This window comes from Populus alba, chromosome 6, assembly GCF_005239225.2.
Source record: "Populus alba chromosome 6, ASM523922v2, whole genome shotgun sequence".
NCBI lineage: Eukaryota > Viridiplantae > Streptophyta > Magnoliopsida > Malpighiales > Salicaceae > Populus > Populus alba.
Window position 1 is genome coordinate 9,844,318 of NC_133289.1, and position 16,940 is coordinate 9,861,257.

A 16,940-nucleotide genomic window follows, 5' to 3' on the forward strand; every position below is an offset into this window, starting at 1 on the left:
GCACAGAATGGGGTGAAAATCTTGAAATTTGAGTAACGAGTTCACTTTTACACGAAGGGACATCTTTTATTCTTCAACAACTATATTTACATACATCCTGACTTTGTAGCTATGAAACATAAAAAAAATACCCTTCAAGGAATCAACTTGAGAAATTATTTATGAGAACGCAATATTACCAAATAGCGCAAGTGATCTTTGACCAAGTCACTTGCGGTCAAATTGTAAGTTCTTAGTTGAGAAGATTCCATCCGCTTCTTCATTGCTTCAAGTTCAAAAGCTGTGTGAAGGCCAACACTGCACATAATTCAAAGGTTAATAAAGTGCTCGTTTCACTACATTTTATTTTTTAATTGCAAATGAGTAATTACATTCTAACTAATTCAAAGAAAAAAGAGTGAAGCTAAATTGCATGTAGATATTGCTGCTAACAAAGCACTGTTCAAAAGGGATAAATATCCATATATAGGATTTTTCTAAACTACCAGTAGAACAATCATACAGGAAACTATTTCACACTGAAATCAGAAAGCTGATATAAATATTATAATAGCAGTTAGAATCTCAGCAATACTAACCTGTATAGAACAACAGCATCCTTTTCAGAATTCGATCTATATTTGAACTCGGAGATATTCATAGGCCCTACCTGCCACCCAAATGATTTACATCAGAGCAAATTAAATGAATAAAATGGTGTTCTTTTAGAAAATTTTATCGCCATACCAGTTCACAAAAATGTTTAAAACTCCCTGGCACCTCTGGCATAACAGTTGCAAGCAAAGCTTCTTGTTGCCTACCAACATTGGCAAGTTCAGCCACAACCCTCAGTTTATCAAAGTTCATATTTGCCCCACTTGTTATCGCCACAACATTTGCGCCCTTGACGCCATAATACTTGCAATATGCTTCAGCCCCAGCAAGGGCAAGCGCACCTGCTGGCTCTAGAATGCTCCTTTTCTCCTCAAACATGTCCTGAAACAAAAACTCAATGTTAATTCGATCTGACTGCTATTACCCAGTTTGCAGGGTAGCCATCATTTCTAGGGAAGTACAATTCACCAAATATTTTATTTTAGCAAGTTACTGTATCATTGGGAATCAAGGAGGACTGTGGGATGAGAATGAGAGTCCCCTTCACTCTGTGCGTGCATGATCAATGCTGAAGTCAACATTCTGACCACACAAGGCATTTTTAATGATGAAGAAGACGATTATGGGGTGCTAAGTAATACTGTGCAATTACTCAGAACCCTCATTTATGATCTCAACAGGTGTGAGGGCAAGATACAACTAATCACCCATCTGACCAACTTATCACACTAGGAATGCATAACGAGCTAAAGAGAAGGATTCATGCACTTTGGAAAATATGAAATATACCCTACCTTTATTGACGCACAAATAGCGTCACGGCTCACAAGAACTACACCATCTACCAATTCCTTGCATAAGCGGAAAGTTTCTTCTCCAACCTCTTTAACAGCCACACCATCTGCAAAACCTCCAACCTGATCCAGCATCACTCTCTGACCATGATGTAGAGACAATGCCATAGCATTTGCATCAGAGGGTTCCACACCAATGATCTTAACCTGCATTAAATATTGAATAAGTGTTCTTCAAGAGTTCTGTGACGTTGCATAGAAAACATCAAGCAAATGCAAACTGAAGAGATGACAGAAGAAATCAATTAAATTTACACACAGCAATTTGGAGCACTTAGAACCCAAGGCAGTTTGTCCAGAAATCAAATGCAAAAATAGCACCAGTATCAATAAATTGAACTAATTGTTCAGTTCATATCTTTTAAAGTTTTTTTTAAAAAAAAACCGACTGACCTCAGGATTTACCCTCTTTACATATGCAGCAATACCAGCTATTAAGCCGCCGCCACCCACAGGCACAAAGATTGCATGCAACGGACCTTGCATTTGACGTACAATTTCCATCCCAACAGTTCCCTGTCCCATGATAACGTCTGGGTGATCAAAAGGAGGAATGAATGTCCGATCCTCTTCTTTGGCCCTCTTTTTAGCATATGTCTGTGCTTCGTCATAAGAATCCCCAACTAGAACAACTGTCGCACCCAACCTCTCAACAGATTGCCACTGTAATAGAACAAATTCAAAAATCAATTAAAAAAACGTACTTTCACAGCTCAATCATTAAAAATAATCTCTCGCATAATGTACCTTAATTTCAGGTGTAGTGACAGGCATTGCAATCACAGCATCGCAACCTAGTCTTTTGGCGGCTAATGCAACACCTTGGGCATGATTTCCAGCTGACGAGCAGATAACTCCTCTTTGCAGCTGTTCCTTTGGAAGTTTTGCCATCATATTGTAAGCTCCACGCACCTTAAATGAAAAGACCTGAAAAATGATCGATCAAACCCATCAGTATCAAATTGACGTAAGAAGAAGCCATTTTTGCATTCAAGCATGAAAACCCGCATCCAGTTTCTATTAAAAGTTGACAAAAACAAAAAAGAAAAAGAAAAGTAACCACATGTATGGCTGCTAAAAACACACATTTTGATTGAAACAGCTCAAAATTACAATCAAGTTTCCAGTCTCAATACAAGATCAAATTTACTATGAGCTCAAATTCAAACTACCCAAGAAGTATAATAAGCTTCCAAAAGCTAGCCGTAAGAAGATGGAAATATTTGAAATACTCTTACCGGCTGCAAATCCTCTCTCTTGAGCCACATGTTGACTCCTAATCTCTCAGAGAGCTTAGGCGCCAGCTGCAATGGAGATTCATTCGCAACGTCATACACCTTTGACGACAGTATATTCGTCAAATACTCCATTGCATTTATTATACTCTCATTATCGCCATCATTAAAAGTACGTTCCGGTACGGCACCCAAGTAACCGGACGGGTATTGCAGAGAATTTGCAGAGACTTTCTTTGCGGGATATGGAGGTGAAGAAAGCGTGGAGGAGCGTAAGGGATTGTCGTGGGAGGAAGATGATGAAGTTGACAATGGAGGGATCTCCGCGGTGGGTTTTGATAGGGTGGCATTGATGAACGGCTTGATTGACTTGTTGGGGTTGTAGTGGGGTCTAGTGAGGATTTGTGAGGCCAATCTGTAGCAGCTTGGGAGGACGAGTGGTGGTCCCTGTGGTGGCTGTAGACGGAGAGCCTCCATTTCCTTTGGTGTTTTTGTTTGAGAGAAGGGCGGGGTGGGATTGGAAGGGAGGAGCCGTAGGGGGGTTTTATTGTGAATTTTGGTCTCCGTTACTTGCCGCTGATTTGGAATTGTATGAAAGCCAACCAAAGAGCGACACCCAGCTAGGGTGGGGTATCTTTGGATTAACAAGATAGTTGGAAATGGATTTTCCACGCTGCTGCCGAGGGATGTAAGAATTTTATTTTATTTTTCTTTTTCTCAGAGATTTGAATGATTTTATTGATAGTTGGAAAACGATGATCCATCAAGTACTAACAAGATCCTCTTTAATCTGTTTTTTTTTTTTTTTTTTCAGGTTAAAATCCTAAAATTAAGTATTAGAAAATAAAATTTATAATATTTGTAGAAAGTGACGAGGACTTGTTAGCTGGGTTAATGAATTATTTGTGATCTGGAAAAAAAAAAAAAAAAAAAAAAAAAAACTTTTTTTTTTTTTTTTTTTTATGAATTGACATGAAAATAATGTCATAGGCTTACTGCGTGCTTTTAAAATTTTAAAAATATTTTTGAAAAAAATTAATTTTTTTTTTTAATTTTTTTATTTAAATTAATTTATTTTGGTGTTTTTATATGGTTTTTATGTACTAATATCAAAATAATTTTTTAAAAATAAAAAATATTATTTTAATATATTTTTAAATAAAAAATATTTTAAAAAACCTAATATTACAGGGCTATCACAACACGTTCTTTTATTTATGATTTGATAGAAAAGGCTCATGGGATATTTTTCATGCATGCATGCGAGAGAGAGAAAAAATAAAAGGGTTAGCACAGCACGTTTTTATTTATGATTTGATAGAAAAAGCTCACGGGATAAGTTTCATGCATGCAAGAGAAAAAAGGCAAAGGGTTAGCACAACACGTTTATATATATATATATTTATGATTTCATAGAAAAAGCTTAAAAAAACTAATTATTAATGGTGCTGCGGCATGCTCCATCACGACAACACTGAATGTTTTTATATTTTAAAATTTTTTTATTTTTTTATATTTTAAATTAATATTTTTTTAGTATTTTTAAATCATGTACTATATAAAAAATATTTTTTAAAAAATAAAAAAATATTATTTTAATATATTTCTAAATAAAAAAATATTTACAAAAATAATCATTAACACACTCTCGTTGCCCAATTGAGTAGCGGTTGCTTTTTAAATAATATTTCGTGCTAAAATACATGTCAATGATGTTTTTTTAAAATTATTTTTGACATCAGCATATCAAAACGATCTAAAAAATACAAACCGTATTAAATTAAAAAAAAAATTAAATTTATTGAGAACACAGTGTTGCCAAACACATCCTAAATGCCTGAATATTATTTTGTTAACAGGGAAGGTTTCCATCTTGCTTTTCCTAATGCAAGCAATTTCAATGAGCACAAAACAAATAAACATGGAAATCTTTTGCACAGTTTCTGTCGGCTTATAGTTTGGAAAGGTTTTATTAAGTCAACAACATGGTCATATCTTGTCGATTTATACTCGTTACATTTTTTTTTTTTATTAAATGTGGTCATTTTACATTTTACATTTTATTTTTATTTTGCGGTCCCTTCATGATTATTGCTGGAACCACCTTCAATGACCTGCCAACAGTACAGAGTATAGAAGAATTATTGAGGCATTGCAATATCTTGACATGAATCGGCTTTCCACTTTATGCACAAACTAACAGCTTGTCATTTAAAAAAATGTTTCATGGGATTTTCATGTATCTCAAGCAAACAATGTTCCATGAGATTCTCATTTAAAAGAATATCTCTTTTAAACTAAAAGTCTCTGTTGATGCGGACTGCGCTACCAATACTGATATAAGAGTCTTAACAATTGTATTTATTATTTTTCTAGGCTCCAATTCAATTTCTTGATATGCACGCAAATAAAGAGCTATATTTATTTTTATATTTATTTTTATTTTAAATAAAGAGATTCTTTAAACAAAGGGTTAAAGATTTCATATAGTGTGAGGATAGTTTCGAGCAGTAATTTTTTTTTTTTTGTATTTTTTTAATATATTAAAATAATATATATTTTTTAGTTTTTAAAATTTATTTTTAATATCAACACATTAAAATCATTTAAAAATATAAAAAGTTAATTTAAAAGGTTAAAATTCTCCAATCTTTATTTAGACTACGTACACCCTCAAAAGTATTTTGATTAACATGAATAAAAATGATTGTAATAAACCTTATTGGTTTGATGAATGGATTGGTTAAGACTCCATAAACAATGAGGTTAACCTATAAAATAAAATTAAATATTTTCATAGATAATGAACTAAAATTTACTCCAAATACTTGTAGTAATTAACTCCATGAGTTAATGAATATAACTTACAAGTTAATAAATATAACTTGTGATTAATGGATATTAATTAGCTGCATGTTGATTTGGACATACTTAGCCTCATCCTCATCAGACTTTGAGCTCTCCATTTAGCAGGGTTGAGTTTGTTAATAAATTTTAATTCTTTATCCATCAATTTAGGGGTGTTTGAAAATATTAAAAAAATTATTTTTTTAAATGTTTTTTGTTTTGAAGTATCAAAACAATATTATTTTTTATTTTTTAAAAAATATGTTTTACATTAACACATCAAAACTATTAAAAAAATTAATTTTAAATAAAAATAAATATATAAATTTTATTAAAACTCCAAATCCAAACATAACAACAAACAAGTATTCATTATGCTCATCCACTAAAGTAAATAATATAAATATGCATTGGTCCATATAGTACAAATATATATTGTTGCATTAACTCTAATGAAATATCTTGGAAAAAGGATCATATCCAAAATTATCATTATAGTATTCTCAAACAAGATATGATTTGTACAAAAATTAAAAAATACAAAAAATTAGAGTATTATTTACAAGATTGAGAGAGAATTGAAAGATATATTCTCATAATTAGGGTATTTATTTTGTTTTCATAATCTTTTTCTTTAAAGTATATCATTGAGGTAATTAGTGGAAGATTCTAAAATTTTTGTTCAAATACCGTTCACATCCTTTTTCTTTACTGAAATTACGAAACAGTTTCATATACAATGAAACGATCAGGGTCGAATCTTGATCCAACAAACTACTACTTCGATGTGGCCCATCTTTCTAGTTTTTTGGGCCCCCATTAAGTCTACTGCATAGAGTCTAAACATGGACCGAAAAAGAATGGTCATTATTCTTAAGTATTCAGTATTTACAACCATTATCTTGTGGTATACTGAGTTAAGTTAGTTAGTGATTGAATATGGTAGGGTTTTAAGGTAATATCTACACTTGGTTATTATATATTTGGTTTATTTTATTATTATTATTTTTATCTTCATTTTCTGTAATATTTTTTTTTTGTTTTTTCTTTTCATATTTTTTTGGAAAAAAAGTTTTTTTTTTTTATTTTTACACTTTGAATATTTATCACTCTACATTTGGCCTATTTATACTATTCTGCTCCTATCTTTTATTTTTTGTAATTTTTTTTCTTCACACTTTTTTTTAAAAAAGTTATTATACAAAAACTAAGAAAATGATGTTTCATTGTAGCAATTACAACATTATTTTATTCTTCTGTTGCATTAAAAATTAGTTTGTGATCTTACATGTAAATGTATAAAAGATCTCCAAAAAACCTATTATATTTTCACCTTATTAATACTCTGTAAGGAATATTTATCTCTTATTAATGATGAGTCAAAGATTTTTATCCTTTATTAATGCCATCAGGACTAGATGACACCTAAGTCTCTTCCACTTCATTAAAACAAGTTTAGAGATTATAAATACTCATTAGAATTATCCAGGTAAATAGTTTATTTTTTCTACTCTCAAGAATTCATACATTAATTCCTTAAAGCATTTATTATACAAAATTAAGAAAAAAAACACTCTAGTTCTTTGAAGTTAAAGTGTTTTATTTTATTTATTACAATCTCCATTTAAAGTTACTGATTTTATCATTGGAGGGTCCAAAATTCCACCAAAAAAGACTATTTTGCAAGTACCAAGATTTCTACCATCAATTATGTACTTCCTCGGCTATATAGAAAGGAATATTAAAATGAATATTTGGTTAACTATTATCCAAAAACCAAAGAGCCTTGTTCCTCAACATATCAATTTTTGAGACATCATTAATTGACATCATTGTTGGGAAACTCAGATAATAAAGCCATTAATTATTTCTTCTAGAAATGGTTTATTGATATCTTTATTCATCATCAGTGACAGACAATCAAGACATTCCTAGAATAAAACGTGTAACAGATCTCCTTGCATAAAAAACACTTATGCTCAATCAAACCTTCTATAACTCATTAGCCAGGTGCAACTCCTCACCCAAGTAGTAACAAGCAGTATTGGCAACCCATGAGCAAAAAAAAAAAAAAAAAATTGCCATTAAAACAGGTCTTGGCATCACTTCAATAAGCAACTACACCCTCTATACATCTCCACCATAGCAGGTTGCACCCTATGTCCGCAGAGAGTTACACTGCTCAAAAGAATATGGGGAAAAAAAAAAACAATAGGGGGGTTTCACCTTCAAAAGTTATCCAGCCATTCCAAAAAACCCTCATGTCGCCATGATGCTTGTGCACACAGAGAGTATTCTAGACGTTTATCTGGTTATCATGGGAAAGAGGTTATCCATCAATCTCGTAGTTCCATGCCAAAAACCCTAAGCCCCCCAGAACTTTACAAATATAGGAATGAAAAGAGACCTACATGGGAATATATGAATGAGGATGTCTACATCTAAGATGACCTTGAATAATTATGATGGTCCCTAAAGGAACACGTGCAGAATGTGCGGAGCAACCTGTAATTGGTAATCCAGGATAACTATGCCTTGTGTAAGATCCTTCTCACAACCTTCAAGGAGTCGATGCGTGCATGTTACAATAATTTGGATCAAAACTCCATCTCAAGCTTTGGTGACCATTGTACCAAGCCAGTGGTAAGATTCATTACAAGCACCCCAAGAAAAAAGGAGTTTTATAAAGTTTTTTAGGATCACTCAAGTGGATGATGAGACCACAAGTGCATATCTTAAAAGGCTTAATGAGAAAATGCTTAAGGTTGAAGAATTAATAGAATCTATGGCTTCTGAAGCCATATAAATGGAGTATATTAATTAAAAGAATGAGAACCAAATTGAATAAAAAAGTTAAATACAATAAAATATTGAGGAATGAAATTGAAAAAAATTATCAAACTTAAAAAAAAAAAATAAATATCAATCAAATGAATGAGAACAAAAATTGAACACAATTAATTTTTGAGAAAGCTGATATGAAATCTAAGGTGAGGAATGGGAAAAAAGGTAGAAAAGGAAAGAAAAAAAATTTGTTATAGCCCAATTGTTAGTTCACCGTACACACGCGTTTGGCCACTAAAAAGAGGATGACGCCACACTTTTAAAGCCATTGCGGAAGGAAGACGCACATATGATGCCTAAAGAGCGCAAATGCCTTTCACACGTGTCAACAATTTTTTTTAATTCTATTTATATTTGTTAAAAAAATGAATTGCTTCTCATTCAAATTGACAATAACTAAAAACTATAATGAAAAAACAAAAAAAAAAAACTCTTGGCTATCAGTTTTTTTAAGGGCAATATAATTATTTACCATTTAATCAAAGTGTTAGAAGACCAAAAAAGTCTCTAGACCACAATTTTTAATATTTATTTGCTTTAAGTATATTTAAGTTATTTCACTTTGCATTTAAATTGTTAAAGAACTGATTTGTCCCCAATTAATATAATAAATAAATTTTATGGAAAAGATTTGCATGATTCAAACATGCTTCAATACTAAAGGAGAAGAGATTTTTTTTTCTAACAACTTCAGCCTTTCAATTTAAGTACATTATTAACTCAACAAATTCATATATATATTTTAAAAATTATACAGTCAAATCAGCATGAAATTCCTAAAACTCTAATCATTATTTTTATATACATAAAAAATTTAAGAATCTAAAAAAAGATTCAAATAATTCAATAAACACGGGTCACTTACGGATTTAATAATCTATATACGTTTATTCATCTGTGTTCTTTTTTCTGGAAAGTTGAAGATTGTTTTGTTTCAAAATCTTTCTTTTTAAAGGAGGCATTGATACTCAAATATGGGTATTAGGATTTGGCCAAACTCTTCTATTTCAAAGATCATCATATATAGTCCTTATTATCCATATGAAAATTATTTAGATGCCATTAATTTCCTATTGATGCTTGATTTTCTTTTTACTCCCTTTCCTCCTTAATTGCCAAAGAAAGTCAAATTAAATCTAAATAATTTTCCTAACAAATTGGGTTATCGGGACAAACTATAGATGACAAACTATCTCTATCCGGCCTTCTTAATTAAAAATTTAAATTCACGTGTTTTTCTTTTTCATTTATTTGGGAAATTAATTTATATCTACATGATTATAATAATTTAGGAATATAGCCATCCACTAATGTTGGATGCTCTTTAATTTCTAACCAATGCCGTATTTAATCATGACATATATAATATGTTGTCATTTCCATAAGCATGTTGAAGATCCTATTCCTTTTAATTCTGTCTCTCAGTGACCACATGGAGATTCCTCCCCGTTTGCAGTATAAAATTATATTTTAAAATGTTTTTTTTTAGAAATATATTAAGATAATATTTTTTAATTTTTTTTATTAAAAAATCAAAAATAATTTTAAAAAAATTAATTTAAAAATAAAAAAATAATTTTTTTTCAAATTCCGATCAAGCAGTGTTTTGGACCGCAATACTAAACATACCATATAAAGTAATATCATTTAGCTGGATCAAAAAAGGAATATGATTTCAATGTGAATATAATTTCTATGTGCTATTTGTTTAATTATTAGATTGGAATAGTCATGGGTTGTTCTTATTAACAATTCTACCGTCCATTTTTAATTGTAAATCTTCAATGGATCATCAAGTTTTGATGGATCAAATATCCTTGAACTTCAAATTCGGAGGACCACAGCAAGTTGCAGACGCTACACGCGTGAAGATAACAACTATGAAAAAAAAAAAAAACTACACATTTGTTTTTTTTTTTTCTTTTTATCGTAAAATAATCAACAGTATTTAGGTGCCATTTAGAAATACAGTCCAAACAAAAAAAAAATTATTTTTTTTAATTTTAAATTGTTTTGATATATTAAAAATAATTTTTAAAAAATAAAAATATATATTATTTTAATATATTTTTAAATAAAAAATATTTTAAAAAAATCATTACAGCATCGGCCAACACTATCTTAATATCATAATGAAAAGTTACAAATCATCAAGTACACGATCAATTATTGTTCCATGGAAAAGTTCCACTCGAAAGGTGTCAATTTATAATGCATGAACGCGCATTAAATTAAACATGGAAAGTCTAAACTTCCATATATAACCAGCAAGGCATTATTCGAATTTCAAAAAAAAAAAAAAAAAAAAGGCATTATTCAATATTGTAATTTCCCTTTTTCTCCCCTCAAGTTGCGTTAATTGTGCCTTTAAAAGAAAAAAGAATTTATGCTTTGTAAGAGTAAACAGAAAATGAGCATAAAAAATAATCAAATGTAGTAGCGTATTTAACACATTAATTATTATATAATCCAATTTAAAATCTTGATTACTATAAGAAAACAATTGGATTTTAGAAAACTGCTATACATACATGCTTACAAATTCCATGTAAAGAAGTATTTGGAACTATGGTAGTAATTATAGTTTAAAGTATTTTTTATTTAAAAATGTTTTAAAATAATATTTTTTTTTATTTTTAAAAATTTCTTTTTAATATTCAATATATATCAAAAAAATCTAAAAACATCAACATTTTAAATTTTTTAAAAAACACAATTTAAACCACATTTCTAAATATTACCTATTTAAGTGAAGTCAATATTAGTCTCGCAAAAGAGATATTTAATTGAGCATGACCACAAACGCATGCTTCATAACTCTGATATTCGTAGTGACACCAATATATATATATATATATAGCAAACAAATCCTGTAATCCAAGTGTCGTTATAACCCCAGATGAATTGCTTTTTATAAGTGAAAAGAGCTTATTACATGCTAAATTTGTTGCAAGAATTTTCCAAAAACTTATTAGAGAAAGTATAATTAGGGATTTATTAGGCAGAATGAAAATAAACTTGGGAGATTGAACGTGTAGGTCATTCACCTTCTAGAAATGAACACACTCACACGCACATATATAACCTTATTTTTCTATAAAAAAAATTCATTTAATGGGATTTTAACAACGCTGTGGTGACGGCCCGCTGATGGGGATATTACGAAATTGCTTTCCTTCGTAGCTAAAGGATCTAGCGACGGGTTTTGGGTTTCTCACAGGAGAATCTGCGTCGGCAGAAATACTTAATTTTTGCAGTGGAAAGGCCGAAAATCACAAATGGTTACCCTAAAGAAAACCGTTAAAGCGTGTTTCAACTTGGAAATTTATTAGACCATTATCCAGTGGTCGTGAGTTTTTAATAAGTGTTGCCACTGTGATTATAAAATATTTTTAAAATTTAAATTTTAAATTATATTTTTTGATATTTTTATATTATTTTTGATGTACTTATGTTAAAAATAATTTTTAAAAAATAAAAAAAAATATTATTGTAATGTGTTTTTGAAATGAAAAATTAACCACTATCTTTTTCTTTTTTTTTTTCTAATGAGGGTAAAAAATCTTAAGTTTATAATGAGATGATTTGGATATAAAAAAAAAGGTAAATGCAAAATGGTGCATAATTATTAAAATACTCAACTTTTTAAATAACCGATTACCAATGCACCCTTTGATCTGTTTGTCACAAGAGATCTTCACACGTCTTAGCTTTCCAAGTCCTTGCTCGTGTTAATTATTTTCTGCTGACAAAAGTAGATGAATTGGCTTCGGGTGGTTCGTTTATTATCTTTGTGCACACCTGTTGCCGATTATTATTCTAACTTATGGTTTACCATCCACGTGTATATGTATGTTTGCAATTGTGGAAAAAGATCAAAAAAATAAACACTTTTAGTTGTTGTTTTTTAAAAAATAAGTTGTTTTTTAAAAAAAAAAATATGTGTTTAATTAAAATTATTGTGGAATGAATTTTTGCATGCAAAGTAAATGAAAAGTTGTTCTTCATGATAAAAAACATTTTATTTTAGCTTTTACAAAATAAAAAATTTGAATTGCAATTATAATCTTAGGAAACATAAAATTGAAATATTTTTAGTAGAGTGTTCATGAATATAATTGCGTCGGGTTTAAACTCCTAATTATATACAACCTAATTTTCTAATAGTAAACTCGATCCATTCAATTGGTTTTTGGACTTGAGTGGGTTTGATATATCATATTGGGTTAAATGTTTTGTAGATATTACAGAAATCTATATGTTGACCTTATTTTGCTAATTTTAATGGGTTGAGCTTAATTAGAGTTAGGATTTTGACTCAATAAATTATCCCAAAACCTACTATAAATTGTAATATATAATTTAAGCTTAAAACATCAATTAAATCAATGGACTAAAATATTAGAAGAATCAAATTTATGTTATTGTTTCAATATTTAAAAAAAGTTGTCTTGATTTTTTTTTAGTTAAACTATATTTTTATTGGTTGTCGATTTGTTTGTGGACTTATCAAGTTGACTAGATTATATCAGATCAATCTTCATATAGTTTAAATTCTTTATTTTGCTAAAAAACACATTAAAAATGCTAAAGTTTTTTTTTTACATAAAAAAACAAAATTAGTCCGACCCGCAACATAAACGTGGGACATTAATGATCTAGGATTATACACTATATGTGTAAACAACATACCAATATTTGTCACAATAGTCCAAAACCTATATTCTCATTCCCAACTAAGTTTCATATTTATGAATTTTATCAGTTAGGTTCAAGTGTTTGAAAATCGTAAGGTTGAATAACTTTTTTTTTTTATCAAATCAATATTGTTTTAGTGTATAAATATACATATTAGACCAAAAATACTTAATCTTCATGAACATGTCAAATTTTGTTTAAATTAGTACCATTTTGGTGAATAAAATATGTACATTGGACATAAACTCTTAAAAAGAAATTGACAAAAGGACATTATTGACAAATGTAGGAAACATTTGGGACCTAATTGACAAAAATTCACAAGTTTGGAATCAAAATCGAGAACAAATATATAGGTTTGAATTTAAATTGAGATTTTCCCTATAGAAAATTAGTTCTCTAATTTAATTATATTGAAATGCCAAAAAAGATGAAGAAGTAATATAGCTAACTTATGGCAAACAACATTTCTAGCATTCTAACATTTTCTTTTGGGAAAATCTCTCCTGAAACCAAATTGACCAGTTCCTTAATTTTAGCAAGGTCAATGACATGGGAAACTCCTAAAATTGTGTTGAAGCATGTAACCCTTCTATAGTTTTTCCATGTTGTGCGGGTCAGTTAGTACTTGTGTTCGCATGATATGGCTAATTAAGGTGATAAAAATGTAGTGGAATTTCTAGTTTAATTAAATATGATAGTGCTGGACCATTTGAAATTGAAAGAATGAGAAGAAGAAGAAAACGTGAAGGGCAACAAGACTATAATATGGAACCTTTTTCTAGCGAAAGCTTTCATTATATAGAAGCATAAAAGGCTAGAAAATTCCAAACCTACTACGCAACACATCATAGGAGGAATCAAACAGTCCAATAAATTTATAAAGTTGATGTGTTTTGCACATAGATTCTTCTCTTGCAGCCTCTCTCCAAAATGTCCTTTCAACCACTTTATTCTGTTTTTTTTCTTTGCCTTCTATTTATTTAGCCTCAATCCTACCTTCCTCCTTGTACCACACAGCTTCTCTGATTCCAGCTCTTCAATTCATCTCCACGCTCAAAAAAGATGATCACAGCTGATCAACCTTTTGCAACCCATCCTAATTTCATTGTTAGCTGTTTCTGTTTCCTGCTTCTCCTTAGTTGTTTTTGTTCTTCTCAGAAGACTTGTCCCAACTGTGGTTCAATACAAGTTCCATATCCTTTGAGCACACATTCAACCTGTGGAGATCCAAACTATCATCTTCGCTGCGATTCCCATTCTCAGAAACTTTATTTTGATGCCATGAATGGAAGTTCTTACCTTGTACTGAGGATCATGGGCTCATTCCAGCGCATGGTGGTGCAACCATCACCATGGGTGCCGGCTTCTAGTGCATGTGTTACTCAAGACATGGTAGTGAGCGAGGGCCTGAGATTAAACCAGACACTCCCTTTTAATCTCACTTTCTCTAACACTATCTTTCTTTACAACTGTTCACCTCGTCTCTTGCTCGCTCCTCTCAATTGCACTCCTTCTAGTCTCTGTCATCGCTACTTGGAGAGCTCAGGACACGTTGACAAAAACCGAGCGCTTAAGTGTGCCGGCAGTCCTGATCTCAGCCCCTGCTGCACCTTTGTTGCAGGCGGAATGCCCTCAGCATACAGGATTCGCCTTCACGATTCAGGTTGTAAAGCCTTTAGAAGCATCCTAAATTTGGATCCTGAAAAGCCAGCTAGTCAATGGGAAGAGGGACTAGAAATTCAATGGGCTTCTCCGCCAGAACCTATCTGTAACTCCAAGCTTGATTGTTCTGGACCCTCAAAGTGTTCACCTGCTGGAAGGAGTGGCCTCTCTCGCTGCCTTTGTAACAGGGGCTATTACTGGGACCATGTTCGTGGAACTTGCTTGAGAAACAAGCATAAATCGAAAGCTGCCGGCCTCCTGGGTTTAGAGGTTTCAATAGGGGTAATCTGCTTTATCTCTTTTGGAGCAATAATAGTTTTAATAACTGTACGCAAGTCCTCAAAACGTTTTAATCAAGCAAAGTTAGACAAGGCAAGAGAAGACATGTTAAAATCAAGTGATAGTGGGAAAAATGCTAGGATGTTCCAGTTGAAAGAGGTGAAGAAAGCAACAAATGGTTTCTCGCAAGATAGGATTTTGGGGAGTGGTGGATTTGGAGAAGTCTATAAAGGTGAGCTTCAAGATGGAACTGTGGTGGCTGTTAAGTCAGCTAAAGTCGGAAACCTCAAGAGCACCCAACAAGTACTCAACGAAGTCGGAATACTTTCACAAGTCAATCACAAGAACTTGGTTAGACTCTTGGGTTGCTGTGTGGAAGGTGAGCAGCCTTTGATGATCTATGAATACATTTCTAATGGTACTCTCTATGATCATTTACATGGAAATTGCTCCAGTAACTCTCTGGGTTGGAGAGAGAGGTTGAGAATTGCGTGGCAAACTGCTGAAGCGTTGGCCTATTTGCATTCCGGGACCTACACTCCCATCTATCACAGAGATGTCAAGTCAACAAATATACTACTAGATGACGAGTTCAACGCTAAAGTCTCAGATTTTGGGCTCTCTAGACTGGCTCGTCCAGGGCTGAGCCATGTTTCGACTTGTGCTCAAGGAACATTAGGTTACTTGGATCCTGAGTACTATCGAAACTACCAGTTGACTGACAAAAGTGATGTTTATAGTTATGGGGTTGTGCTGTTAGAGCTTCTCACTTCTCAAAAGGCCATCGACTTCTCACGAGATCAAGATGATGTAAACCTAGCTATCTATGTGAGCCAGGCAGCCAAAAAAGGTGCAATCATGGAGGTTGTCGATCAACGGCTAATTGGCACGGAGCCATCAAGTGATGTACTGAGCAGTGTAGAACTTTTCTCAGAGCTCGCCTTCGCCTGTCTGAGGGAGAAGAAAGCAGACAGGCCTAGCATGAGAGAGGTTGTTCAACAACTTGAACGCATGGTCAAGTTAGAGCTAGAGGAAATTAGTCAAGGTTCTGAATTATGAGGATTGAAATGCATGCTTTTCAGGGTAATTGACTATGAGAATATGCTGCTATTGTTGCATATATTGGTCTTTGAATATTCATATATAGTAAAGAAAAAGGTGTGGATATGATCAGGAGGTGGTCGAAATGATGGCAAGAGAATGAAACCAATCAATAAATTGATTCCAAGGATGCATCTGAGCGGGTGGAAAGATATGAAGGGAAATAAAACACACAGAGGGATCGGATGCTTGCTTTGTGTAAAAAGCATGAAATGATCCAGAAGACAAGGTCTTCCAGATATGCACTAGCTAATTGGAATCTGTTGGAATTTAGCAGGAGAAAAAAGCAGACATCTCCTTTTCAAATGGGAAATCATTACTTGCAATAAAACTTCACTAGTTAGTAACTCCTGAATGGGGAACCTTTTTTTTTTTTTTTTTTCCTTTTTCTTCAGTTTACCCTTTTGATTTTATGTGGAGTACTCAAGTTCTTGAGATCTCTTATAAATAAAGCACATGATAAGAGGGGATTTGATTATTTTTTTTAAAAAAAAAAACCTAACTAACTAATTAGAATATGGCATATAATTTAATGGCCAAGCAGACTGGTAGTTGCTTCTTGATGTCTATAGATGTTGGTTCTCAAAACTCAAGAATTGTTTTTATCTTATTATTATTATTATTTCTAGGTTAAACTGGTTATACGTGTGCTCCCATTAACATCCACACAGTACTGTAGTCTTCGGGAATTCCAATTGGCATAAGGACCACAACTTGGTTAAAGAGTAAAAGACAGAAGGTGGTATATAATCAGTCATCCTCAAAAAAGGAGAAAAAGAAAAGGAATTGGGTACGAGTCAAAAGCAAAGTTGTTTTTTACATA

At 31.9% G+C, this 16,940-nt stretch overlaps 2 protein-coding genes across 2 annotated transcripts; one reads left to right on the top strand and one right to left on the bottom strand.

Moving 5' to 3' along the window:
- LOC118048186 (threonine dehydratase biosynthetic, chloroplastic-like) lies at positions 1–3,321 on the bottom strand. The gene is made up of 7 exons (XM_035057768.2): positions 2,687–3,321; positions 2,196–2,375; positions 1,842–2,111; positions 1,389–1,595; positions 727–975; positions 579–649; positions 1–297 (listed from the first exon to the last, which is right to left on the bottom strand). The coding sequence occupies exons 1-7, from the start codon at positions 3,158–3,160 to the stop codon at positions 156–158; spliced, it is 1,593 nt and encodes a 530-aa protein (XP_034913659.1). The 5' UTR covers positions 3,161–3,321; the 3' UTR covers positions 1–155.
- Positions 3,322–13,992: 10,671 nt separating this feature from the next.
- Positions 13,993–16,584, top strand: LOC118048185 (wall-associated receptor kinase-like 20). Its single transcript, XM_035057767.2, has one exon. It carries the CDS (start codon positions 14,138–14,140, stop codon positions 16,073–16,075), a length of 1,938 nt encoding a protein of 645 aa, XP_034913658.1. The 5' UTR covers positions 13,993–14,137; the 3' UTR covers positions 16,076–16,584.
- Positions 16,585–16,940: the final 356 nt, after the last annotated feature.

Coding starts and splice junctions, on each gene's coding strand:
- LOC118048185 (XM_035057767.2), top strand. CDS start 14,138: ATGATCACAGCTGATCAACCTTTTGCAACCCATCCTAATTTCATTGTT.
- LOC118048186 (XM_035057768.2), bottom strand. CDS start 3,160: ATGGAGGCTCTCCGTCTACAGCCACCACAGGGACCACCACTCGTCCTC. Junction 2,376..2,686: donor AGAGAGAGGATTTGCAGCCG/GTAAGAGTATTT, acceptor ATCATTTTTCAG/GTCTTTTCATTTAAGGTGCG. Junction 298..578: donor GATGCTGTTGTTCTATACAG/GTTAGTATTGCT, acceptor AATTATGTGCAG/TGTTGGCCTTCACACAGCTT.